We start from the raw sequence: 27,858 nt of genomic DNA, 5'->3' as shown, positions 1-27,858 counted from the left end.
AGCTGTGGTGTACTGTGTGTGGCCCAAGATCTCTGAAAAATCTTGTTCAGAGGAAAGAAACTGTGAGAGAGAAGATAAGGAAAAGATGATGGTTCTTCCAGTAAGTGCTCCTTACAAATTTTTGCCAACCCCAGTCAATACATCCAACATTTGATTTATATATCTTAAAAACACTGAGGAGTTCCCAAAGCAGTCTTTGTCCCTGGGGAGGACTGGATGGGTTAAGGTTAAAATTCCTTGGCAATATTCAACCCTTTTAGGGAAAGAAAAGCAGAACAGCAAGGCAGAGTGAGAAGACATGAACAGCAGCAGACAGACTGACTGACTCCTTTGACTGCCGAATTGAGAATGCTGGAAGTGCATATTCCCTGGTAATTGCTGTATATCTGAGTATTTCATCTAACATGAAGGTAAGACAGTTGCTTACTTTATTTGTACTGATGAAGTTGAATATGTCAAGTGTAATGACATAGGATTTTACATGGAGAAATAGTTAGCTGAAAAGGTAATTGGACAACACTGCAAGAAATAAGAAAATTAAAAACAAAAGCTTGCACAACACGGCTGAAAAAATAAGTGTGAACTTTTCTTATTTCTTAGCTGATTAGTGTAAAAATTGCAGAAACCTTCAACAGCTGTATGAGCTGAAAGAGGGAGAAAAAAGCAGAAAAGCAAAGTAAGTTTGCTTTTACTTCTCTTTTTTCAGGTGCTGGGGATTTTTCTGTTGCTGGAAGTTTCAGGCTTCTTTCCCATTTTTTCCAGGTGAATATTTATTTAATAAACTACATGCTGAAGGCTAAGCATGTATAATTAAGGTGCATCACATGAGGCAGGGCTCAAAAAGGTCTTCAGATGTATTTCCTGGGAGAAATACACACTGGTTGGTGTCAGTACTGCCACAGCCATCAGTGGCACACACAGCCCCTCTCAGCTGCCCATCTCTGGATGGGGACTGCCCTATCCCTGATTTACAGTGTGAAGCTGGTCTTTGAAACTTGTTTTATAGTTGCACAGAGTCGTTGCTGATCTTTAGGCTGGGTGAATGTGTCTAGTTTCTTCTTTTGAGTGACTAAGCTGGGACTGATTTCATTTTTATCTATGAAAAGCAAATCCAAGCAATTTTATAGAAAGCCTGATCATAATCCTAATTGTTATTGAAGGTCTGATTTACTGTTTAGGAAAGTTTTGCACTCATGTTTATGGGTGGAAATCACTGATGATTTTCCTCTCTCCTTTTTTTTTAATTAAAAAAAAAACCTACTCAAGCAGCCGTTCCCCTCCAGTCCATTGCCGTTGGAATTCTTTTGGCCCTTGGTCCGAGTGCGATGGCTGTACTCAAAAACAGGTACAAATGGACACATCTTTTCTGTACTCATGACCTCATAAGCATATGTGCTTTTTTCCTGGTAATTAAGGAGCCACTGTATCTTTAAGACCCTAAATCAGGTGTCAGACAAAAGCCCCAGCAAAATGAGAAGGCTGAAGAGCAGAGAACTCAGAAGATAAATTCTTAGTCTGTTCCCAGTATGTTCCCTTTCAAAGCTAGGATGTTCATGTTGTAAAATAATTTGTGCTCTTTTTATTTTGGTGATGGCTTCAAAAAGCTCGACTGAACTGTTTGGTAAACACAGACATTCCTCCACTGATGCTGGTTTGTACCAATTTCACTGATTTTTCATTAGTGGTGTCACATCTCAAGGGAAGAAAACTTAGTTGTGAAGTGTTACCCTTGATGAAACTAAGTTGATGATTTTTACACTGAAACTCTATTGATGTGCAAGACACTTGCTTTTGATTTTCCTTTTCATCTATTTTGATGTTGCATCAATTAAGGACAGATTAGTCAAAACTGAAGACGTGCCATGAGACAGTACTTTTTTTAGGAACAAAAAGTAGCCCACTTGATTTTAGATTTTACCATATTTTTAAAGGTATTGTTTACTCTGAGAAACTTTAATAACAAATTCATATCAGGCATAATTGGTCCTATTAAGAATGTAAAAAAAAGACAGAAATTTCTTAGCAGCTTTCTCTTCTCTTCAGTTACGTATTACATTTTTGAACAAACCAAGCCAAGCTTATGCATCAGTCTAAAGACCTGATAGATAAAGGAGTTGTCTTTCTATTAACTTGATGGGTTTTTTATCATATTATGGTAATAGCAGGTGTGATTGTTCTCAGAAAAAATAGTGAATATCTCATTTCCTTACAGCAGCAGTGTGGTAGCATTGTCTTGACACTAGCACACTATTCCTGCTTTACAGTTGGATTTCCTAAAATCTCTTGATTTACATTCAGGTTCGGAGACGGACAGTAGCAGTTTATGGCCAGTATGGGGGAAACCCCTGCTCTGGGGATGCCTTTGAAACAAGACCGTGCACCCCCACAAGGGGATGTCCAACAGAGGATGGCTGTGGTGATCGGTTTAGGTGTTTCTCAGGTACCATCCAAGATCTTTTTCCCCATTTTCTAGTCATGAAGTTAAGAAGAAAACCTTGTTATCTTTGAACTTTAGGAAATGGGCAATGTCTTTGCAGAACTCTTGGTATACAGATGAATTTGATTTAGGTAGATGTTTCCTTTTTTCCCAGCCTTAACTCTGCATGGATTTCATTTCATCTGGAGCATTGCAGAGCATTGCAGATAATATGCTTAGCCCTGGTACTCTCTTTAATTCATTCTGCCGTACTCGTTTGCCCCATAGAACAGTCTTTTTCATTATGAGAAGGTAGTTAAGGAGTACAACCTTAGATGTGATTGTTTGAAGCTGTTCTATGCTATATCGAAGTATCTTGGAAACCACCTGGAAACTAATGCTCCATAGAACAGTCATTGTATCCAAGCAGCTTCCATTACCTTCACAGAAGAGCACATTATCTCAGTAGGTAGACATTTATTACAGAGGACCATGATAAACGTGTTTTGATGCTACCAGAGTGATAATCACAGTTAATCATAGGTGATAGGGTCAGAGGGTGAAAGCTTAGGAAATAAATCTAGAAGTCAACTGTTTTCTTAATATGTCATAGGCCTCAAATGGCTGTGGTTCCCTCAAGTGTGCTATATTCAACAAGCCTTTGTGGGCACAGACTGTTCATCATGGAAGTGAATATGCTAATTGATGTAATAGATAAATAGGACTTCTGCTTTGATTTTAGCTGATCTGGTTTTAAACTAACAAACACTCCTTTGCCTATGCATGTTTGTTCTGATTTAGGCCAGTGCATTAGCACATCCCTTGTGTGCAATGGCGATCAGGACTGTGAGGAAGATGGTGCAGATGAAGATCGATGTGAAGAGAAGAAAACTGTATGTGATATTGACAAAACACCTCCAAATTCAGAACTCACAGGAGCAGGGTAATGTTCTGTGCCAGGCTCAATATTACTGGTGCCACATACATTTACATTTTGATGGGTTTACAAGCTCTAGGTGTGCAGATAGACTTCCTGGGCTTATGGTAAAACATCCCATATGCAAAAGTGTTCAGTAGAACTGCCTCCATCATGCCGGTGGCTCAGTGTGGCCAGGATGTACAGGTCCTTTGATCTGAAGCACAGAATAAAGCTTTTAGTCTTTCATTCCTGTTATTGAAAAACAGCTTCTAAGATATAAAATTAAATTTCAACTAATAACCCATGATTTACATCATGGAAAAAATGAGTCAGCTCATTCTTTTTATTCATTGCTGTTGCATTTAGTACTGTAGATCCATATGGATTTCTGTTTATACATCCCATCTGCAACTTAGAAAAATAATTATCTTAAGTGTCTTTGGTGTTGTTATATCCCTTGTTATGCAATATACTTCATATATAATAAAAACAGCCACATTTTGGGATGGATGCCCTGCTGTTTTCGTGTTGCAGTAATTGCTTGAACAATAAAATTTAAAATCAGTTGAGATAGATACGAACGTCTTAATGTTAAGACATAATGAAATCTGTTCATTTTTCTTGACAAATCCAACATTTAATTTTCAATATTGTAACATGCTATGCATACTGCAGTTCTGCATGTATAGAAGTCTGTCAGGCGATAACCCCTTTTCTTGGGTAAAACATCTTACTTTGCAGATCCATCATTCAGTTATAATGGCTCTGTAATTTTTGGCTCCCTGTCTTAATGACCTTTCGTATTTTTTCTTCTTGCAGCTTTGATGCTATTACTGGTGAGACCAAGGGAAGAGTCATTCACACAAAAAGCTTTGGAGGGCAATGCAGAAAGGTTTTTAGTGGCGATGGGAGAGAATACTACAGGCTGAGTGAAAGTGTTCTTGCTTATACTTTCCAGGTATGTTTCCATTAAGCACAGCTTTGTATTTACAGTCATGATTAAAACTGGGAGAATGATGCAAAGCTTGCAGGGGCCCTTGGCAGGTATGTTCCCTAAACACAGCTCAACAACACCTGTTCCCTCTCTGCAGTCAGTATTTTGAAATGCAAATTGTTGTATGTCTTGCTAAAATAAAAGGCAAAAAAATAAAAGATTAAACTTGAATGTAATTTCTAAATCTCTCACAGTTAGACTGAATGTAAAGCCATCTCCCTAGTATAAGTAGTGGCTTGAATCACCCTAAGAAATGTTTTGGGGGTGAAATGCAAGGCTTTGAGGTGCTTTGTGTAAATCTTTGAGATACGCTTTGTTTGAAGTCACTGTCTCAGAGATTCGATTTGTCTCACATTTATCAAAAGCATGCCAAACAATCCTTAGTGTACTTTATTTCATAATATAAATACTTAATATCCACATATTAACATCCATATATACAGATGAATGCTTTTCCAATAGTATTCAGTACCTTTTATGAAATCTGAAATGGATTCAGCCTGGAAAACGCATCAGCTTTTTTTTCATCAGTAAGGACTTGCTCTACTCTTTATGTTATAATTTTAAAATCCTGTATGAACCTCTTCATACAGACTTCTATCTTTCACCATCTAGGTCAAAGTTCAGAATGATTTTAGTTATGAGTTTTTCAACAGCACCTGGTCTTATATGAAACATACAGAGAGGTATGAAAACTCAAATAGACGCAGTAATTCACAGAATGAAAGTCTGCGAAAGGTATGTATAAGTTGTCACTGTGGCTTAGTATTTTGCATAAACATTTTCATCATTTTTTAATGTGTTTTTATGGTGAGATACAAATATTTATTTTATCCAGACATTTTTGGCACAAAGTGCATGACATTAAATATCCCATAAAACCTATTTGTTAGTCATTTATTTATTTATTTACTAGCTGTTTTCTTCACTTTTGAGGGAGAAAAACTTTGACTTCTTTTAGTTTCTTCAGATAATTGATTCTTTTCCATTTTTACTAGGGATTTATTACCTTTTTTTTTTTTTTTGGTCAGTACCTTGGAGCAAAAAATTTGCAATAGTTCTGTGATTAATGTTAATTTACTTTATAATGCATTTGCCATTTGTAGAACTCCATTAGGAGAGATGTCTCATGTCTTTAACAGCCAGGAGGTCACAGTGCTTATACCTTTATCTTATTTTAAAAGGAGATAAATAATTTGGGAGTAACTCTCAATGATGAATATAACCTATATGTTATAGCAAATAAAATCAAATAACAAGTGCGTGTATTTTGTGGCCCCAAGCAGAAACTAACAATGACATATTTTGAGACTCAGCCTAACAAAGTTCAAAAGCAACTTTGAGAGTTTGAAATGAACAATACTGTGTAGGCATATAGGATTTTATAACTCAGAAGCATCCTCAAAATGGCTGGAGACCCTTGACTTATCTAGACAAAACAAGGTGCAAAGGACACCTCTGTACTGCCTCTGATTTGCTTTCAGAAAAAGCTTGTTAACCTCCTACTGCCAGGCTCCCAGTTCTGGAAGCCACAGTTAGCTTTGAAGAGTGATATTTTCCTTTCTTATGCTTATGCTAGTTTTCAAGTACACAGGAGGAAAAGAAAGATGTTGCAGCAAGTATAAATAAAAGTCCAGTGATATTTCTTGACTTCAAGGTGTTCTTTTTGTATTGATTGGGTTGATGAGACAGCTATGTAAGGCTGTTGGTTAGTAGCCAATGGACTATACATGCCACCTTGCTAGTGGGAGCCACTCTGATAGTGACATGGAGCATGACTGATGCCTTTTTTCTTCCCACAGAGTAAGCAGCTGATGGTTGTTGAGAACAGTGTGGAAGTTGCTCAGTTCATTAACAACCGCCCCGACTTCCTCACTCTTGCGGAGTCTTTCTGGAAGGAATTGTTCAACCTTCCCATTGTCTATGACTACAGCATCTATCGAAGACTTATTGAACATTTTGGGACTCATTTCTTACACTCTGGATCTCTAGGAGGCCACTACAAAGTTATTTTTTATATGGATACTGACAAAATGAAAGCAGAAGGTAGAGTACTAGCGTATTTGTTGCAGGAAACAAAGTCAATAATCAAGAATAAAAATTTATTTGCATGTTTTCCCAGCTAATATCTAAAATCAAGTAAAAGACTTCTACAAGTCACCGCATTCTGTTCATGAGCAAAAGAAAGAAGACTAAAAACAGGGCTCAAACCACAACACTTAGTTCTAGATCCATGTGGTTGACCTGCAGCACTCTGGATAGCAAATATTTGATAGTCAGTTGAGGACCTCATCAGGCTAAGCTTCAATTCTAGTGCCAGTATAAATTTCAAACAATGTTAAAGTTTTAAAGTCACTTGGAGATGAAGGTTGGGCAAAACTGTGTAAAACACAGTAAATTACAAACAGAGAAAATACTAGAGTGACACCTATGGTGGTAATCAGTGTGGAGCAGTGCTGCAGGATTAGAGACTGCTGAGAAAATAAATGAAACTAAACCTTTTCCAGATACACCTCTCATCTCTCAGCCTCCATCCATAGGCTCCAACATGTGGATCTTCCCACAGCACACACATACTTGTTAGTTGCCTTCTAATTTAGGCATAGTACTTCATGACCTCTCTAGCCAACGGGAAACTCAGAAATGAATCCAACACACTTTCTGTGTACAGTACTGTTAATGGATGGATTATCTACAGGTGTCAGCATAACAAACTTATACGAGTGTACCACATCAGGATGGAATGCATTCTTTGTGAAAAAGAAGAAAGTGACATGCAGCAAACTGGATGAATTACTGCAGACTTCTTCAGGTAAATATTCAATGATGACTCATACAGTTGTTATATGTCCAAGCTTCATCTCATCCTAAATAGCTATCAAAATGAGGAGCAGGTGCTGATAACTTTGTTGAATTCTGTCCTACCATGCTGAACCCAGACACCAAGTGCCTGGTTTAAAAGGCTCTCCAATGCTCATCAATTATTGCTAATGCTTTCCCAGTAAACAGCACTTTTCTGGACACCATAAGTCAGGGCTGCCAAGACACTTGCAAAAACAGATAGTTCTTATATATTATCAATGTAGGAGCTTGTAGTGGGTTGACCCTGGCCAGATACCAGGTACCCACTAAAGCCACTCTCTGACTCTCTCCTGTGTCCAGTTGCAGAGGTCTTGTGGGTTTCTGGAGGGTGCACATTCCAGGCTACTGTCAGCTTGTGAGCCCCCTCTATTGAGTGACGCGGAAGAAGAACCATTTTGAGTGGGGCCTTGAGCAACAACAGGGCTTTGAGCAGATCAAACAGGAGATAGCCCGTGCAGTAGCTCTGGGGCCTGTTCGAACAGGACCAGCTGTGCAAAATATCCTCCACACGGCAGCTGGGGAGCATGATCTCACCTGGAGGCTCTGGCACAGAATACCAGGAGAAACCTGAGGTCAACCATTAGGGTTTTGGAGCCGGGGTTATCGAGGATCAGAAGCCCACTACACGCCAACTAAAAAGGAGATATTAGCAGCCTATGAGGGGGTTCGAGCCACCTCAGAAGTTGTTGGAACAGAAACATGTCTTCTCTTGGTACCGTATTTGCCCGTGCTGCACTGGATGCTCAAAGGGAACATCCCCTCAACACATCATGCAACCAGTGCTTACCAGTGCTTACCAAAGCTACCAGTGGGTAGCTTTGATCACACAGTGAGCCCGAATGGGAAAACCCAATTTCCCGGGAATCCTGGAAGAGATTATGGACTGGCCAGAAGGCAGGGATTTTGGAGCACTGCTTCGATGGCGTTCCCATCACCAAGAACATGCATGACAACCACTTCTGTGCCGTCAACGCCTGCTTCCTCGCCATCGTCACCAAGAGCACTGGCGGCGGCTCCTTCCTCATCATCCCCCTCGAGCAGACAGGCCAGATCCAACCAAGGTCTGTGGGCACCAGGGTACTGTGCTGGACATCAAGTGGAACCCCTTCATTGAGAACAACATCACATCCTGCTCCGAGGACACCACGGTGCAAATCTGGGAGATTCCTGAGGGTGGGCTGATGAGGAACATGACGGAGGCCATACTAGAGCTCTACGGGCACAGCTGGTGCATGAAGCTGGTCGAGTGGCACCCGACCAACAACAACGTCCTCTTCAGTGCTGGCTACAACTACAAGGTCCTGATCTGGAACCTGGACATTAGGGAGCCAGTGAAGATCGACTGCCACAGGGATGTGATCCTATGCATGTCCTTCAACACAGACAGCAGCCTCCTGGCCACCCCCTGCAAGGACAAGAAGCCGCGCGTGGTGGAGCCACACTACAGGCAGGTCCTGCAGGAGGCCAGCTGCAAGAACCACTGTGTCAACAGGGTGGTGTTCCTGGGCAGCACCAAGAGGCTGCTCACCGTGGGCGTGTCACGCTGGAATACGTGGCAGATCGCCCTGCGGGATCAGGAAGACCTGTCCATGCCCCTGATCGAGGAGGAGATCGATGGGCTCTCAGAGCTCCTCTTCCCGTTCTACGACTCCGACACCCACATGCTGTACCTGTCTGGGAAGGGCGATGGCAACATCCACTATTACGAGATCAGCTCTGACAAGTCCTATTTGAGTTACCTCATGGAACTCTGCTCCCCAGCCCCACAGAAAGGACTGGGGGTGATGCAGAAACACAGCCTGGACATGTTGGCCTGTGAGGTCTTTCAGTTCTACAAACTCATCACCCTCAAGGGGCTCATCAAGCCCATCTCCATGATCGTGCCAAGGAGGTCTCCTCCCAGGAGAAGAAACAGAGGAAGGCTGCTCTCCTGGCCCAGTACACCAATGTGACCGATGAGGAGGATGGTGGGGAGGAAGAGGATGGATGGACTGGGACATTCCACCCCTCGCCTCTATGAATCACATATTTAAGAATCTTAAATTCCACATTCATCACACAGCCTTCCCTTACATAAACAAAAGTAACAACCTACCAAAACAGAATATAACAAAAATTTCCCCAACCAGAAATCAAAATAACATCATTATAACACCAAACTTAAGTGGACAATTTACACAAAATCCACCCCTTGTATCTTTACCACAATTACAGCAAAAAATTCCCCACAATCATTTAATTCTTTAGCACTGTTCAGAACTTGTTTTGCCTGTTACCTCTCCCAATTACTATCCTTATCTCAAAATCCTCATGATTCCCCATACAGGCCACCAAAAAGACTGTAGTGGGTTGACCCCGGCCAGACACCACATACCCATTAAAGCCGCTCTCTCATTCTCCCTCTGCAACTGGACAGAGGAGAGAGACAAAAACAGCTAAGGGTTCATAAGTAGAGATAAAAGCTGGGAGAGGTCAGTGACTGATTCCCTTCACAGGCAAAACAGAGTCAAAGTGGGGATAGTACTAATATTTATTACTAATAGGATAAGAGCCAAAGAGTGAGAAATCAAACAGTCTTAAAAACACCTTTCCCCCACCACTCCTTCCTTCCATGTTCTCCCTCCTCCTCTCCAGTGGTGCAGGGGGATGGGGAATGGGGGTTATGGTCAGTTGTTGTTTCTGCCGCTGCTCATGGAGAGGAGTCCTTCCCCTGCTCCCGTGGGGTCCCTCCAATGGGAGACAGTCCTTGATGGGCCTCTCCAATGTGAGTCCATCCCTCGGGCAGCAGTTCTTCCCAAACTGCTGTCCCCAGGGTCACTCCTCCATGGGTGCAGTCCTTCATGAATGAGCTGTACCGACGTGGGTTCCCACAGGGGCCACAAGTCCTACCCAGGAAAAACCTGCTCCAGCATGGGCTTCCCTCTCCACGGGCTGCAGGTCTCCGGCAGGACCCTGCTCCATCCTGGGCCTCCCGCAGGGTCACAGCCTCCTTCATGCATCCACCTGCTCCAGCATGGGCTCCTCCATGGGCTACAGGTGGGTCTCTGCACCCCGACGTTCCTCCATGGGCTGCAGGGTGAGAGCTGCTCCACCATGGTCTGCACCACGGGCTGCAGGGCCTCAGCTCCGGCAGCTGGAGCACCTCGTGCCCCTCCTTCTGCACTGACCTTGATGTCTGCACTGTTGTTCCCATGTTCTCACTCTGCTCTTCCCTGGCTGGAATTTCTTCTGCGCAACAATCTTCTTTTCTTAAATATGTTATCACAGAGGCGTTACTATTACTTCTAATTGGCTTGGCCTTGGCCAGCGCAGGAAGTCCGTCCTGGAGCCGGCTGGCATTGGCTCCACGGAACAGGGGAAGCTTCTAGCAGCTTCTAGCAGAAGCCACCCCTGTAGCCCCTCTGCTACCAAAACCCAGCCAAGGAAACACACTACAGAGCTCTTGATCCAGACAAAGGTGGTTGAACTGTACTAGCGAGTCCTTTCACTACTTGCTAGCATAGTTTTTGTGTGTAATGTTTCTATTTTCATTTGTAAATATAGCAATGCCAATATTTTCTGTATTTCCTATCCTGAATCTACAGGAAGCAGTGGTAATAAGATTAAAGGAGACCCTTACATAGAAGGAGGAAGCCCAGGTGCTGTTGCTGGCCTTAGTTATCTAGAGCTGAATAATCCTGCTGGGAACACTCGAAGCTACACCTTGTGGGCTGCATCAGTGACAGATTATCCCAGAGTAATTAAAAAAAAGGTAAGGCTATTTTCCTGAAGCAGAGGTGAGCAGATGGGATCACCTTAAGGGGAGAAATTATTAAGCTACAGCTGGTGATTAATCAGGCTGTGGTCTACACTCATTTTGTTTTCAGATCACTTTGTAAAAAAGAAAAGTTCTCGGGAAGAAAATGCCATGAAGTTAATATGATTAGCTACATTACAAATCTAAGTCCACAGGCAGGTCAATACCTATAATCTTACCAGCCTTCAGTGACTTAAGTGGAGTTCTGATTAGGAATAGAGGGTCACCCTATCATTGGAGAAAGCCCAGATTTGAGATAGTGTCTTTCCTGAAATGCATATTGGCATATCTGTGTGGCTTCCACTTCACTTGCAAACTTCTGTGTATCCCTTTTATCCCTCCGCCTTAACTCTGCATCCGGAAGCTTAAAATAACTAGAGATTTTGAGAGTCAAACTCTTCAGAGCTCGGTGTGGCCATATTGACTAAGACCTTGTCTACGTCCCTTTTGGGAACTGCTCACATACTGAAGAATGGTATAAACCCAAAGTATTTCTGTCAGGAAGTTTTCAGCTAAATGTAAAAGTATATAATATAAAATAGGCAATGGAAATTAAAAAATATTTTCAATTATTGTTACCTTTAATCACTGTTCTGTGAAATACCATAGTGGATTGTTCAAGTGTCCAGGTTTTTTATGCTAGGAACAGCTGGGTGAGAATCCAGGTTGCTGGTAGTCTGTGTTACACTTTTGTCTCAATCATATCCTCATAGTTCAAATATGTTTAAACATGACTGGTCTACCAACAGCTTTAAAGGATGGTGTTAAGCAGAGCTAACTTTTCAGAAAAAGGCTAATATTAAATACTAACATAAGATTTTAGCTAGTCAGCAAATTAAAACATCTAATGTGCTAATTCCCATGTGCAGGAGCGTATGTCACAAATTATTTTGCATGCTTTTAAAGCCTTATATCCCAATCATAACTGTTTAATTTACATGTTTCTCTACTCTGTGTAGCTAACACCATTATATGAGCTGGTAAAGGAAGTACCCTGCTCCTCAGTCAAAAAGCATTACCTAAAACAAGCAATTGAAGAATATATGGGTGAAAATCATCCCTGCAAATGTCAGCCTTGCCAGAATGGTGGTGAACCAGCTGTGGAAGGAACACAATGTGTGTGTTACTGCAAGCCTTACACCTTTGGAGCAGCTTGTGAGCTGGGAACTCTCGTGCAAGATCAGCCAGGTCAGCACTCTTTAAATTTGTGAGAGTTTAGAAGAAACAAACTGTGCCCTCCTGCTCCCAGAGTCTGTCTGTCCCACTGCACACCCATGAAGTGCCTGCTTGGGTCAGGTACCATTGCAGACATACAGCATGGGGAGGGCCATGTCAAGCCTGAGTCTTTGTTTAACATGTTTAAATAGTACTTAACAAAGAGCTGGTTTTATTATTAATGTTAAATACAGTGGACAATACTAACTACTCAATGTTACCATCTATAATTAAGTACATATCCTGAATTAACCAGTATCAATAACTTCAAAAATTTTTCTTTTTAATTTTGTAATTAGTTGTAGCTGATAGCTGGTTTTGTGTTCTCTCAGAAAGTGATAATATATAGCCTTTGTGGAATGTACAAGGCAAGTTGGGGAAAGATGGAAGATTAGATAATTGCAATCTGGAATTCTCTGTAAGGACACAATTGGGACCATCACTAGCTTTGAACAGCCTGTGTCTTTAAATTACTCACAGAGAGTGCTTTAAAGAGAAAGTGGTTTAAATAGAGTGGTTTAATGTGAAATATTCCCAAATGTTTAATAGGTGTTGTTGATGGACGCTGGAGCTGCTGGTCTTCTTGGAGTCCTTGCTCAGGGGGAAGAAAATTGAGGAGTCGAACCTGCAACAACCCCTCCCCAAGTGGGGGTGGGAAGACCTGCATAGGAGAGCAGAGTGAAAGCAGACCATGTGAAGATGAAGAGTTGCAGCATCTTCGGTAAGCAATAAAAAACATTTGGAGCACAACTTCAGAAAGATTTAAAAATTTGTTTCAGAAGGGTGCATAAGCTATTGAATTCAGGGAGAAGATCACTTGCTGAGCTTTAATATTTCAGTTGAGAGAAAATGAAATTCAGAAGCTGTGAATCCAATACAAGGTAAGACTAGAAAATGGGGTAAAAGCCAGTAAACTTGACAGCATACTATTTACCACTCTCTTGGATAGCCTGGCAGTACCTGATTTAAATAAAATTGTGATGAAAATGTAAGCATAATAGCCTTGAAAACAGGCTTCACTGAGAAGTGTAGCATTTTGAAAAGAAAGAAGACTAAATTTAAACTAAATTGTACTTTTGTTTGCTTCATAGCTTGATTGAACCACACTGTTTTGATTTATCCATAACTCCTACAAAATTCTGTTCACCTCCTCCTCCCTTGGAAAGTGGATTTGTTCAAGTAAGTTATTGCTATTGCTCTGTTATCTGTCCTATCCCTACCTGCAATGTCTTTACTACAGTTAATACAGATGTGCATTTGCAAATTTGTATTTTTCTTGGTAAGCTTAATATCAGACTTACTGTATAGCAACTTGTGCAGTATTTTTCACTGGCTGAAGTTTACATGATAATATCCCAAACTTCACGCTAAAAATAAAATAAATCCAAAAAAACCCACCCCCAAAATCAGAATAAAATCTTTACTTTTCTGCATGATAGTACCTACAGAGAAAAGTCCTTTAACCTAGGTATTTATTAAAAGTTTTCTGAGCCATATGAATTACATATAAAATCACAGGAAATTAGAGAAAATTAGAGAAAAAAACACACAGAAAGTAAACTGTCCATGGTCATCCAACAAACAAAATATAACAAAATTATAAACAGATTTTAGGAATCTTCACTCTGTAACTCACCATTCCACTTTCTTGTTCCTTGGTGAAACTGTGATCTGTCAAGGTACTTGGCTACCTGTAACTTGGGCCTATTTAAAAAAGGAGACTAAATTCCTCCCTTGGAGGAATGGATTATACCTTCTCCATGTTATCAGGCTGTCAAAATTCTTCTTGCTCAATAAATAGATAAAAGGATTAGTTTTAGAAAAATCAGTTGGTTGTCTCTACACAACTGCTAACTGAGGCAAGATCCAAAATCTTGCACTCCCTCTTTTGCCAGGGAATATTTATTTATTTATTTATTTATTTATTTATTTTTAGTCAATAGTTGTCTCCTACATTGATATTTTTGGTTCACAAACTAAAGGTGCAACTCATGGAGTAGTCTCAATTTTTCATAAGATCTCTCCTTGGAAGACAGTGGGATATAAAATGAGAGAAAACCTGTGTCTTCCAGTCCACCATATTAAACTTTTGAAAGCTGATAACATCCCATCCTAAGAATTAGCAAAAACATTATCTCCCTACTGATCTCCCTCCAGCCCAAGGTTGTCCAAGATCTTATCTTGCCCTGCTAATGCTTGATAACAGCCATATTTGCAGTTAGTTTATGCATCATCAGAAGAGCACTGTTCCATATCCCTTTTGATCACATTTACTGACTATTGATAACCAGGATTGCCCCCAATATTCCAGATGCTCTCATCAGTGCATTGTAGAGAAGCATTAATACTTCTCACTGTTCTCAGCCACTGCATCCCAGAATCAAAGAGAGTTCAGTGCTACTGGTAGTTCTAATATTGTATATCTAAAATTTCACCTGTTTATTTTCTTTCAGAATGCTGAAAACTCATACCCTGTCGGGAAAAGCATTGTTTATGCTTGCAGACATGGATATTCTCTTGTTGGTGATCCTGTTGCTAAGTGTGGTGATAATTTACAATGGCAAGTTGGAGACAGATATTGCCAAGGTATGTCTAAATGATTCTTGTTTTGAAATACAATTCCATTTCTGAATTCCAGTGAAACATCTTGGAACACCTGCTTTCCAGCGACAGCAGGGGGAAAACACAGACCCTCATTTCCCAGTTCCCTAGTCACAATCATGTCTAAATCGACTTTTATTGTGAATCTAGATATTGTAATACTGAATGAGAAACACACCCATAAAGTCTGGTTTTAAGAAAGGCTGGAAGTAACGGAGACTAAATTCCAGTCCAGGAATTCCTTCCTGTGGAAACACTTCATTGCTATATGCAAGTCCTATGGCTATATGCAAGTCCTGTAGCTATATGCAAGAGCCATGGGAATTTTCAGCGCTGTGTTTCAACAGCATCCTTTTCTCCTTCCAAGCAGGACTGACTGTCCACATATGCTAGTCCACACTGTTTAGAGGTTATCTCTTTGTGTATCAGTACATGGCCTCCCCAGCATCCTGTATGTATGACCTCTCTCTACAGGATGTTACTCCCTATTATGAACTCTCAACAGAACCAGGTCCTAAGGACAGAGAAGCCCTCATAAAGCTAGGCTGCACCTGCAGGCAGCAGGAGAAGATACTGCCACTATGTCCTTAGTATTGCATATTTAGCAGGTGTGATGAGTTAATATCCTGCACTAATGTGATTGATATGTTTCTACAGGAAAATCAGGCAATCTTACCATTCAATTTGTTAAGGAATTTAGGAGAAGATAAAATATGTGGTTGCTTTATGCAATCCACTGATTCACTGTGGCTATATCGAATGCTTCAATCCTTAGAAACCGCTTGTCTCCTGCCCGACCTGGAGGGGGGTTTGCAAGGAGAGCCATGGAAAGCTGTGTATGAGATTGGTGAGAGAATAACTCTGTCCTGCCCACATAGCATGCACTTAGAAGGGGCACACTCCATTTTGTGTGAGCCCAGTCTCAAGTGGTCTCCCGACGTGAAGACTATCCAGTGCAAGGCACCAGGTAAGCCGTTCCAGTCCTGCAAGTACAATGCAGAAGTTTCTTTCCTGGACTGACTATGCCTTATGTAGCTGAAGTATAGACAGAGCTATTGGCGATACAGTGACAACCCACCAGCAGGAAGCCCAGAAAACATGTGTTTTCTGTGGTCTGTTCAAACAAGATGCCTTAAAGCAATTCATGTGAGATTTCCTTATGGTTTTTTGCTTCACACTCCCCTATTGCTATCACATATTGTCACTAACAACATTTTAAGAGATTGCCTGGGGTGTATGCTGTCTATTCTGACACCCAAGTATACTTCACTTTCCGCCCATGTTGTATAAAACCACCACTATATGAACTGCACCGCAGAGACAGAGTTTTTCTATGTGGAAACTGTTCCGTACACCACCGCCTCTCATGGCAGAGAAGGAGAGGGCTGGGTGACTCCTTTTGCTCATCTGACAGTCGCACAGCTGATATGAAGTAAATGTCCAGGAACTGGAAGCGATGGAAAAATGCTGCTTTAAGTTCATGGTGAGTGCTGTGTAAGCTCTGGGTTGATATGGGCGGTCACTAGCAGAAGGGGAATTGGGCTACAGCACTCAGCAGCTCTGCCTAAGCTGTCTTTTCCAACTGTGGAAGACAGACAAGAATTTCTCTTGAGCACTGCTGTAGTGCTGATCAGTCACACAGGGGCACCCAAGCAGCTTGCTGCTTCAAGCCAGTAACAACTTCACCTGAGGTCCCAGATGTTCCTGTATTCTCCTGGGGACAGCAGTCACTGCTGCAGAAGAGTAGTCTTGTCCTATGTTTCTTGTCTGTCCTGTCCTTATCAGCCAACTGCTACCTGAGGTTGCCTCACCTGCGGGAAGAGGAAGGTGACAGTCAGGCTTAGACCTCAAAAGACAACAGTCCTGTGAAATTCCTGGTGTAAGTCACCTGCTACTGTGCCATAACCAAATTCACAGGAAGCGTAGGGATTTCAGAAGGAATTGCATAGCTGTACATAAACAACTCACTGCTGTTGAAGTGCCAGAGCAGCAAATGCTGAATTGATGTTGTCAGTTACTTAGGCTTACCCTCAGTGATTTTAACTTGGTTTTTTTAGTTGGTTGGTTGGTTTGGGGATTTTGGTGGTTTTGGTTTTGTTCATTTTTTTGTTTTGTTTTGGGGTTTGTTTGTTTTTGTTTTGTTTTGTTTTGTTGGTGTATTTTTGCATCACATTCTAAAATTCCAGAAATAATTAGAAAGTTTCAAATGCTTCTACCTTTAGGAACAGCTTGTGCCTCACTCTATGGGAGCATTATATTAGTACAAAAGTTTTTTAAAAAAGGACAACAATTGGATTAGAAATCCAAGGAACTGGAGTTAAAAACCCAAGGAATATGAGATAAGAAGGGTAAAAATTAAGAAAATATGTATACACAGACATAGTGGCATAGATATGTTTGAATGGGAGTATTTAGTCAGCAAGAGTGTCCGCAACCATCAGCTCTGCAACCAGCAACCCCAGGGATGAAGAAAATGCAGTGATTTTTGGTGAAAATTTACCCCTCTGCAGGAAGACAAGGTTGGGCCTGCTGTCTTTATTGCAATGCACTGCAACTCTTTTTTTCTTCTTCTTTGGTAATTTCTGTCCATCTATTTTGCTTAGCCAGTCTTAATTTGTAAGAGAGATTTTTTTTTTTTTGAGAAAGGCAACAACATTCTGGAGTACTAAAGTTTCATGTTAACAGACACATAATCTAAAATACAAATCAGGATAAAACCTCCTCAGAAATTGCATCCATATGGATTTAGCAAGATTTGCTGTTACTTGCTACAGAAACCTCCAGAGAAATGTTTAGCAAAGTTTGGAATACAACTGTGTGTTTAAAGAACGGAACATCGGCAATGATGAAAATTCCCCAAGAATTACTATTGTTTTTATTTTTAAAGTTAGTACAGATTGAGGGCTCATAATGGAACTTGTAGTTTTCATTACTATCAGTGTATGAAGATATTTGGATTTCTATAGCGGACTTTGGAGCCTTACCTTTTCTAGTGACAGCAGTGAAGTCAGTAACTCTGAAACCTAATGACAAAGCCATTCCCATCTACAATTCGGCAGTGCTAAATTTAGAAGAAACAAATAGCTGCAGCAGAAATTAGATGAATGTTTAAGATTGAACACAGTACCTGTGTCTTTCCATCTGACTTGTGACCCATAGATAAATTACCGCACAGTAACTTTGCAAAGTGTATCATATCTTTTCAATGTGTTGTTTCCTTCCATTAAAAGTAGATACTTTTAATGAACATGCAGAATGTGACTTTATGTCATGATTGTATAATTCAGTGCCTGCTAAACTCAACTGACAATTTCAGAGTAGACCTGTAACAGCCCTTGTTTTTCTGACCCTTAATATCACTGTTTGTGTTCTTCTACTTCAGTGCCCAGTGTGAAACCAGAAGTGACAGAGCCTAAATGTCAGCCATGGGAGAAGGTATATCAGTCACGATGTGTGTGTAAAATGCCCTATGAGTGTGGGTAAGTTCAGGCTCAATTAGGCGAATACATTCTCACTTTATTCAAGACCCATTACAGTTCTTAAGTCTTCAGTCCATAACAGAGGAGAAAGCTTTACTCATATGAGAAGGAGGCATTGTAATTTTCTTTACAGCTCAATCAATGTCCTATTCATCACTTACTTGCCTTGTCACAACTGTCAGTGGGCTTTAGTAGTGATGGAATTTAGTAGTGATGGAAGGTGAAGAGATAATTTCACTTTATCTGTGAAATAGATGGAAAAAGATAAAATTATGTTTTCAGGATTTAGGAGATGGAGCAAAACTTAAACAGAGGCCCTTGGGACATAAATATTAAACCTATGAGCTAGTGAAATAAAGTAGATTTCTTTTTGCTGCTGAGAGACTGTGGGGTTATGAAAGGCACAGTAATCTAATTTCATCTCACATTTACAGAGCAGTCTTCGTAGTCCAATCACATCACTTTCCTGACCTCATGGCTTGCAGATCAGGGTTTATTGTTTCCTGTTTGATCTAAGGCTATATTCTGCAATAAGCAATGCAGAAGAAATAATGTAAGGAAATTACATCACCTGGTGCTGATGGTCAAATGTGCCAAAGAGCTCAGCACTCCAACATCTGGTCTGGTTTGCAATAGACTGGATGATATCTCCTATAAAGTCATCACACAGAGTGTGAGCTCTAGATGAAATTTGGCCAGGTTTATGTGACAGCAGGAGCTGAGCAGTTTGGAAATTCCAGGACAACAGACCAAATTTGTCTTATCCATGTGTAGTAGGAGGAAGAAACTTTGATGTAATCTCAAGTAACTATTCCTATCCTTAAACACCTAAATATTTTATATAACCTGGTCCTGGTCTTTTTCTCTCAATACTTATTTAAACAAGGCAACAACCCCTTCTCTGGTTTATGGGTGTGTTAAGGTTAGTTAGAATATGAGGGGAGTTACAATGCTACGGAAGGCCATAGGCAGAGTCATAGTAACCTTGGAAGTTAAATGAATTACATTTAGTTATTTGTTTAAGCTTCATTTATAATTAATCTACTACGTGTCTGTTTCTATTTTTTTTAATTATGTTCAAAATAGCAAGAAGATTGGTAACAGTCATTCCTGTTACCTGATGCCATCTTTTCACTGTCTTGAAATAACACATCTAATGATAGAAAGATAAATCATCAGCTGTCAAAGCAGACTAATATTCCAACCTGTTAAGGCTGTAGGAGTAAGGCATGTAAGCAGATCTTGGTCCTTCCTCAGAGAGCAGAAGTAACTTGCTTTGCTGTGGCAGTGGCTTTCAGCACCAGCCTCTTCCCTGAAGAGAGCTGGGAAAAAGAAGAGTTCGTGTGGGAACTTAGGAACACCATGGCTTTCTCCATCCTTTCAGTTTCCAAGAGGCAGCCCAGGACAGCACAAAAACCCCAGAATAGGCTGGTGAGGGGTAATTTGTCCCTATGGTATGGTGCCTTAGGTTAGATCAATTCTCATCAGTTAGAGCAAGGGAACAATCTCTGGCACCAAAGCTGCTAAATCACTAAAGCAGCTCCTGGTAGACATCTGGCAAGAGCCAATTCCTGGATGATTTCCAGGCACAGCATAGGAGTTACTAGGGTCAGAGACCGTTCTGGTCTGATGCAGTCCCCATCTTATGGGACCAGAGAGAGTATGGACACCAGCTACTCTGTGTAAACTGTCCCTAGCACAAGGAAGGGATCAGAGAACAGCTGGTGTGTTAATTCAGATGGAACCTCAGTCTCCAGGAGCTAATAGCTATCTCCACAGTGAAACATGAGATTTGACCATTTTTAAGTACTATCCCCTCTTTTTTCCTCCAAATTTATTTGCACAGTGTCTATCTCTCTCCTGAGAGTTCTTGGACTGTGGTATATTACAACTTAGGGTCTTGAATGTAATTTTAGGAAGTTAATATCATTTGCTGCATGATGAATTTTTCACTTCACCAAAAGTTTCCTACCTCTCATTGTAGGTGAGAGAAAGAAGGTATTTGTGGACTTACAGATATTATTTAATTTTTCACAATATAAAATATTAGTAAAATGTTTTTATTATCCTAGCCTTCTTCTTCAGGTAAAAATATTACATTTCTCACATTCGCTTTACAAGGATTATTCCTTGTCTGTAATAATTTTTATTGCACTGCTGTGGTGCTCCCAGCCTTGGGAAATATCCTTTCTTAGCAACGAGTGCAAATTATTAATTTCTCTTCTGAGTGCTGATTGTCCATTCTTTTTCTTATGCATCTGAACATGTTGATGCCCACTGGCTTTCTCCTGGATGACCCAGCTATAGTAAATATTTAAAAAAGTCTCAAGACAGTTTGAGGCATTGTACTGCAGCGAGAGTTTGGCAACACAGTCCATGAACTCTTGGATTCATACTTCAGCAGCTGGTTAAATCATCTCCCTTTCTTCTTTTGGGTGTTGCTAAAGTGGTGCAAAGCAGGCAGATTAGTGCAAAGGTCTGGTCTTAATATTTTCAGATAAATTAGGCTGCCTTGTGTACAAGATTTTGACCTTAAGACTCAGATGAGATTTATCACTTGGGCAAGGAAAGAAGGTGTCTGAACAATTTTAAATATAACAAACAACTTAATTACAGATTAGTTGCTTTCCCTGGAACACATTTTGTTCTCCCAAGTTTAAGACTACATTTAAAGATGGAGTTTTTCTTATAACTCTGTCTGCAAAGAAAACACTTAAAGCAGTGCTTCACTAACTCAGAGGCTGTGCAGCCACACGTGCATGCAAATACACCTGCTTCCTTTATCAGCTGCTTGGTGCTATATATCCCTTGGGCTGTCCTCTTGCAGTGCCTCAGAATGAGAGGGTTAACCTCATTCTTTGTGTTATCAAAAGAGCATTAAGGAAAATTCATGCAACTAACTTTATTAGTGGTATTGTGGCTGGTATTTTGACTAAGCACAGCAGTTAAGGGACCTTTAGCAGTTGAGGATGCTAACTTAAGTGAGAGATGTAATGTTGTTACTAAAAATATTTGGTCACAGGCAGGTGCATCAAAGTTTTCAGGCTCAACTAGTGAACTTCATGTCATATTTTAAATATCCTAAAGAGGCACTATGTTACAGGTAGTTTAAAATTTCTGTAGAGCCAGCTCTTCTAAGAGTTTTCCAACCATCTTTCAAAGAACCATTCCAAAAGCTTGGAGAAGGGTCTTTTCCTTAGTGTCTCATTTATAGATCAAAACCCACTTTCTAATTCATGGAGTGGGATGGGGGGTGGGGCAGGGGGAAGAAAAGTCACCTTAATGCTTGACAAGCAAGTGAGTAAAGGTTGTGTCAAGACTTTCTCCCTAGATTTCCATCTTCCAAATTCTTCCCTCCTCCAACAAGCCACTTTCACAGGGAGTTATCCTCTCCTTTCACTCAGCTCATCAGGGCCATGTGTCTTTACCTCATCAGTCTCTCCTGCTCACCAAACACCTGTTTAGCTGATATTGGCCTTCAGAACCGACCCATAAGACACTAAAAGTTTCTGTGAGAGTGTTTGTGAGCTCAAAATGAGAGGCTGTGCTGAAAATAAGACTTCAGGGCTGAATTTCAAAGCTCTCCATCTCCCAGGAGCATCTCTGCTCTCTGGTAGCCTGTGCTGCACCTTACCCATGGCTGTAAAGTGCACCCAGGAAAGCACAGTATTCCCTGCGCCAGACAGTCATTCTTTTGCTCGCTCCACACAGATGCCACTGATTGCATTGAGAACAAGTGGAGAAGATTGGGGTTTGAGATTAAAACATAGAAGTAATAGGAGGGTTTTTTCCCTCCACTCCTACACTTAGAGCATGAATCACAAATGATGACAACTTCCTGGAACTGTCCCCAAAATAAATACAGTTTAAGGTTGTCCAAGAATTGTTATTGCCACTTCTACACATTTTTTGTGGGTGTTAGATTACTATCCACATTTCAAGAAATACACCAGCAAGTTTCCTGGATAAATATTTTTCATAAAATTTTGTGGAGATGCATGTGTATTTCCAGAAGTATCTTTGGTCTCTGGTGGTGAATCATAAGATTTTATTTAGTAAAAATTGTGATTTTTAAAGGACAGCAGCATAAAGATCTTTAAGCATATCCTAATGTATTAAAATTAAGAAATACTTGTAAAATATTTGTAAAGTATTTATGCATGTTCATATATATCATTATATGTATGAAAATGTTTTCTGTGTATGTACTTATGTTCCTGCATATGTCATAAATTAGAGAATAATTGAGGTCTGAAGTATTTTTATCTAAAGTCTCTCACTGCTACTGAGATCAATGGCAAATAGACAGCAATATCCGTGTCCTTCAGATAGGACAGATCTTGACTCTGCTAAGGTGCAACATGGAGAAGGAAGAAGTTTGGATTGTTCACATGTCTGTGTCTTTAGTTCCTTGCTGCACTCTTAGGATGTACTTCAATGAACAGAGAAACTGGAACTGGACTCTGAATATTTTCCACTCCCTCAGCTCTTTTTAAGATGTGCCAAGACAAAGCACATTTAAATGGTGCAATCCCTTCTTTTGTTTTCAGTCCTTCCCTGGACACCTGTGCTACAGATCAAAGAACTAAGAGAAACACACGTTTAACTGTTTGCAAGATGCATGCCTTGGAGTGCACAGGCAGAAAATATTCTCTCAATAATGCAGAAAACTGCAAAATATCCCAGACAACTGAAATACCTTGTGGATCATGCCGTTCATGGGAAAAATGCAATGGTAAGAGATTCTTCATAATTCTAAGCAAAATTTTTCATATGACCAAAATGAAGTCTTTACCCCCAGTCACACATTAGCAGTTGGTCTGTCCTGGTATGGCACCTCCAGTTCCTCCCAGAAGCATCATGCGCTGCTAAGCTGATTCAAACCATCAGCCCAGTGTTTGGTATCCAAACACAGCAGGAATCTCCAACCATGGAAAAAAAACCCCCACAGGATATTGTAGCAAAGTACACTGTCTGCAGGAAAAGCTTATTGCTAGCCCCTGTTAAGCGAGTCAACATTTTGGTCCACTGGAAGTTTTGGGTGAAACCCTTGCCCTACTCTTTTTCACTATTTCTACCTGTGGGAGTCCTTACTGCCCACAGAAATAGGTAAACCTTTCCAGAAATTTGCCAAGCAGTCTCCCTGGCAGTATCTTGTGGCAAGGATTTAAACGTCTTATTGCATACTAGCTAGGAAAGCCAATTACTGTTGTTTGTTCTTCATTGTCTATCCCCAATTTCTCACACAGTGATCAAAGGTGAGCTCTCTTCCCTCAGAGGAAATAGTTCCTGTCTTTTGTAACCTGTCTGCAGTGGAAGTTTTCAAGTTCCTTGATATATTTTCCCTGAGTGTCCTACACTATGTTGCATTTAATGGAGGGTTGCCAGGAATTGGCAAGATGAAGAAATAAATTAGGGTTTTAGAAGTTGCCAAGCTAGAGGCACAGTTATTGTTATAATTTGAAAATAAAAAGGATTACTTGATATGAGTTCATCTGTTTTGTCTAACAGTTATTATTTTTGAACAGACAAAAATAATAACAAAAAACAAAGATAATCCAAACTAGCTGAAGCTTCAGCAAAGACAAACATTGGCAAAAAAAATGTAATCATACAACACCAAAACAAAGCCACTGTTATGAAAAATAAATCTCAAGTAAAATCTTCTTATGTGATTGTCACTGATACAGCTACACACATTTATTTATAGCAGCAAATACTTTAATCTTAGTGAAACTGCCTGTATGAAAATAAAGATACGAGTCGTAAGGGTTTGCATGATCAGTTTGTTAGTGTCCAAGGACAGATCTCTCATCTTACATGTTATCTGAGCACTGGAGTTGTAAATACACGAACCAGTTCAAGCAGTAACATCAGAGAAATCTTTGAGGCACCTTGAGCAAGCTTTTCCCACAAACACAATCAGCCTCTCTGAGCAGAGGAAGCCCCAGCAGTGCCCCACTTGTTTCTACTTCTAGTTGTTCCACAGATCCTAAGTATCAGCTAATATTACTGAAAGGATTAGGGAATTAGGTTAGGGAAAGAATCACAGAATCATAGAAAGCTTTGGGTTGGAAGGGACCTGTAAAGGCCACCTAGTTCAAGCCCCCTGCAATCAGCCACAACATCTTCAACTAGACCAGGTTGTTCAGAGCTGCATTCAACCTGGCCTTGAATGTTTCCAGGAATAGGGCATCCACTATCTCTCTTGGTCAACCTGATCCAGTGTTTCACTACCCTCATCCGAAAAAATTTCTTCCTAATATCTAGTCTGAATATGCCCTCTTTCAGATTAAAACCATTAACCCTTGTCCTACCACTGTAGGTCCTACTAACAGGTCTGTCCCTATCTTTCTTATAAACCCTGCTCAGGTACTGGAAGGTGCTCTAAGGTCTCCCAGGAGCCTTCTTTTCTCCGGGATGAAGAACCCTAACTCTATCAGCCAGTCTCCACAGGAGAGGTGTTCCAGCCCTCTGATCATTTTTGTTTCTTCCTCTGAACCTGCTCCAACAGATCCATGTCTTCCTTGTGCTGAGCACCCTCCAGAAAATTTCTGTCAGACCTACAGTTTTACTGGAAACATTTTAGTCTGGGTTTTTTGGGTTTTTTTTTTGGTGACTTGGATGCTATCCTGAATGTTTTTCCTCTGTGCTTTTTGTTTAGTGCAATCCAACAGCTGTGTTTGTGATGAAGATGCTCTGTGTGAGGACGGAGGCATCCAGATCTGTGCTGAAGTGAGCGGCTCTGCTGCCCATCAGACCATGACAGAATGCGAGGTTGGGCAGCTCAGATGCCAGGGGCAGGCTGTCACCCTTGTCAGCATAAGGCCCTGTGATGTGCAGAGTAAATAAGATACAGTTACGGTTTATTTTAGTTGTTGCCAGGGGATATCTCAAAATGTGTCGGCTCTTGGGCAGGACATATTTTGAACCTTGCTCTGCCAAATGTAAGCTCTGCTGTGAAATCCACTGCAGCTGATGAGATTATGCATCTGGTCAGCTCTGAATCAAGGCCTGAGGCTCTCCGTTAGACAGACATGTACTTGCCACTACTGCTCACAATAGAGCTCTTGCTTAGGCACTAGCCTTAGCACTGGCATGTTTACTTCATATTTCCATCAAATTTTAAAAAATATTGCTGAAGTGCAAGTGCCGAAGTAGCTATTATAGTGATGGATTACCATGTCTGACATGGTAAATTTATTTTTACTAAAGCCACACATATGCTTGCATTGAGTAGATCTATATCAGCAAAACATATAGACTAAGCTTTACAGAGCAGGAGGTATGATTCTTCTCTTTTAATAAAGCATCTTATTCCTACTGTGTGTTATTCAGTTGAGCAAACAGTGCACACAGCACTGAACCTGTTTTTGAGCCTGATGGGCTTAAAGGTCAAAACAGTGTGCATTGATAGGAAAGCCACCTTAAAGCAATGAGAACACAGCTATGCTTGCAGCTTTTTGTGCACAGAACCACATAATGAAATATTGCCATTTTACATTGTCATTGTTATCATGAGCTACAAGGAGCACAGGTAACTCAGTTGCATCTGTCACGTGCATTTATGTTTGTGCCAAGACCAGTTTCCTTACAGACCATTGCAAAAAGAGGCCTTCCACCACAGTAAAACTTCGTTAAAGACAGCTGTTAGGGAAAACTTATCCTCACAGCAATGGAGACATTCTGTATGCAGTCCCTCTGGAAATACCTTTGGACAGTCTTCAAAGACTGTTCTGGAATAAAAGAAGTCTCTTTCACTCTTTCCTTACACAGCTAAGCATGCTCTCTGGTGCAGTCAGATAGTGACACCTTTGCTTACATATTACAAGTTCATTCATGAACCTGTGTTGGCAGTCCCATCCCTTCTGACTGTTCAGGAATGCAAACAAGGTCAAAGGGCTGGATAGCAAGTGGGTATTCAGGCAAGTGCAATATTACCAGCAAGAAACATGCATGCTTTTAAAGCAAGGCATGTTATTTCTTACTATCAATGAGATAGTAAGATGAAACATCTCTCTTGGTAGTCATGTTTCTACCAGTAGCTTCCTTGTGTAATCCCTACCCTCAGCTGGAAAAGCTTTGCTTTGGATGATGCTGACAATGAGGAGTAAGACAGATCAGGAGCAGCATGCTTTTCGTGGGAGACTCTCTCTTGTGGAGGCAGCTATGTTGGGGGAAGGTTACCACCACACTAGCTGAAAGGACGTCCTGACCTTTATGCTGTCTGGAAAATAATTTTTTTTTTAATAGCAAATAATAAATTTTTGTGAATAGTATACAGATGAAAGTAAGTAGAATAAAATCCAAATAAATTTAATTGTCTATTAGCTCTTTATTATTTGCTCCAGAGTACCATGTTTGTAGAGCATTCAGCTGTTTGCCACTTGATTACTCCCCAGTCACTTGTCCACAATTTCTAACCTTTTTCTTGTGGCAACTGGCACAACATGTAATTACACCCTGAGCCCACTGGGTAGCAATAGCTTCTATAGCTGCTGAAGAAAAGAGAAAATCACCTGGAAATTTCATGATAGATAACACAGAAATAATAGTGACTTGATGATTCATGTCTTCAAACATAGAGAAATGTAGAAAACCAGCACAGAGCCTCAAGAAATGTTGAGAATTCCTGTTCCAAAAAACAATAAGGTTGTGTGATAATCTTCTCAATAAATATAATGGCCCATCTTTCCGAACGAAGATTTTGGGAAAGGTCTTTTTACCTTTCCAGCCTGCGCAATGGATTTTTTAGGTGAGACACAGCCTGCGCTGAACTGAGCCCACCCTTTAATCCTAAGGTTCATCTGCCGGGGCCAAGCAAGCTTGGACAATGGCAGTGAGGTCCTCAGGACATAGGTTTGTTTAGAGTGACCTTCTCATAGATGGATGGCCTCACAGGGCTAACGGGTTCCATCTGCCCGGGAGGGACTGGGAATTGAACCTGGGTTGCAGCGGTGAGAGTCCCGCATGCTAACCACTAGGCCACCAGGGGTCCCTAATCTTCTCAATACATCAGCGGAAACAGCTCTCCATGTCCATAAAATAAATTAGTCTGAGATAATGCAAACAAAATATTAATGAAGGCTGCATTTGAGATGCTTCATTCAGTCCCCAGCATCTCACTTTATCTGACCCATCTAAATCTTTTCAGGGATCCTTTTTCTCTCCTCTTTCTTTCTAATTACCCACTCCATCTTTTCCCCTCCTGATTCTCAGCCCAGTCAGCTCCTTCTATGTGGACACTTTCCCTCCCAGCTGCCTGACTACAGGTGTCCAGGAAGGATCTGCTCCCCTTTGTGCTGTGACACCACAGTCCTTTCTCTGCCTGACTTACAACTTCCCTGGCACACCAGGGGCATTTCAGTTGCATCACCTCTCCTGAAAACCTGAGGATATCTTACAGCTTTTTAGAACAGACATGGTGTCTTTTTTTTGATTTTTTTAACCAATCAGCTGACTGTCTAATGCCGCTTGGGAGGAAAGGTAAGGTGAATAGGTTGAAATTTTCTTCAAAGAAATATAAGTATGTTGTGCAAGTTTGGAGCTGGCTTCCTGCCAAGTCTCCAAAACTCG

The 27,858-nt window shown here is 40.8% G+C and overlaps 1 protein-coding gene and 1 pseudogene across 1 annotated transcript; both read left to right on the top strand.

The window, feature by feature from the left end:
• The first annotated feature begins 254 nt into the window (after positions 1-254).
• C7 (complement C7) lies at positions 255-26,602 on the top strand. The gene is made up of 18 exons (XM_027708070.1): positions 255-410; positions 707-762; positions 1,270-1,345; positions 2,299-2,440; positions 3,218-3,359; positions 4,155-4,293; positions 4,945-5,067; positions 6,132-6,375; positions 7,028-7,141; positions 10,776-10,942; positions 11,947-12,175; positions 12,752-12,923; positions 13,294-13,381; positions 14,656-14,788; positions 15,579-15,770; positions 18,186-18,282; positions 22,833-23,017; positions 24,947-26,602. The coding sequence occupies exons 1-18, from the start codon at positions 405-407 to the stop codon at positions 25,132-25,134; spliced, it is 2,493 nt and encodes an 830-aa protein (XP_027563871.1). The 5' UTR covers positions 255-404; the 3' UTR covers positions 25,135-26,602.
• On the top strand, positions 7,848-9,143 carry LOC113980851 (annotated as a pseudogene).
• Positions 26,603-27,858: the final 1,256 nt, after the last annotated feature.

Source organism: Neopelma chrysocephalum, unplaced genomic scaffold (genome assembly GCF_003984885.1).
Source record: "Neopelma chrysocephalum unplaced genomic scaffold, ASM398488v2 Primary Assembly neopelma1_95431, whole genome shotgun sequence".
Lineage (NCBI taxonomy): Eukaryota > Metazoa > Chordata > Aves > Passeriformes > Pipridae > Neopelma > Neopelma chrysocephalum.
This window is presented reverse-complemented; position numbering and strand designations above follow the sequence as displayed.

Coding starts and splice junctions, on each gene's coding strand:
- C7 (XM_027708070.1), top strand. Junction 2,441..3,217: donor TCGGTTTAGGTGTTTCTCAG/GTACCATCCAAG, acceptor GTTCTGATTTAG/GCCAGTGCATTAGCACATCC. Junction 12,176..12,751: donor TCTCGTGCAAGATCAGCCAG/GTCAGCACTCTT, acceptor AATGTTTAATAG/GTGTTGTTGATGGACGCTGG.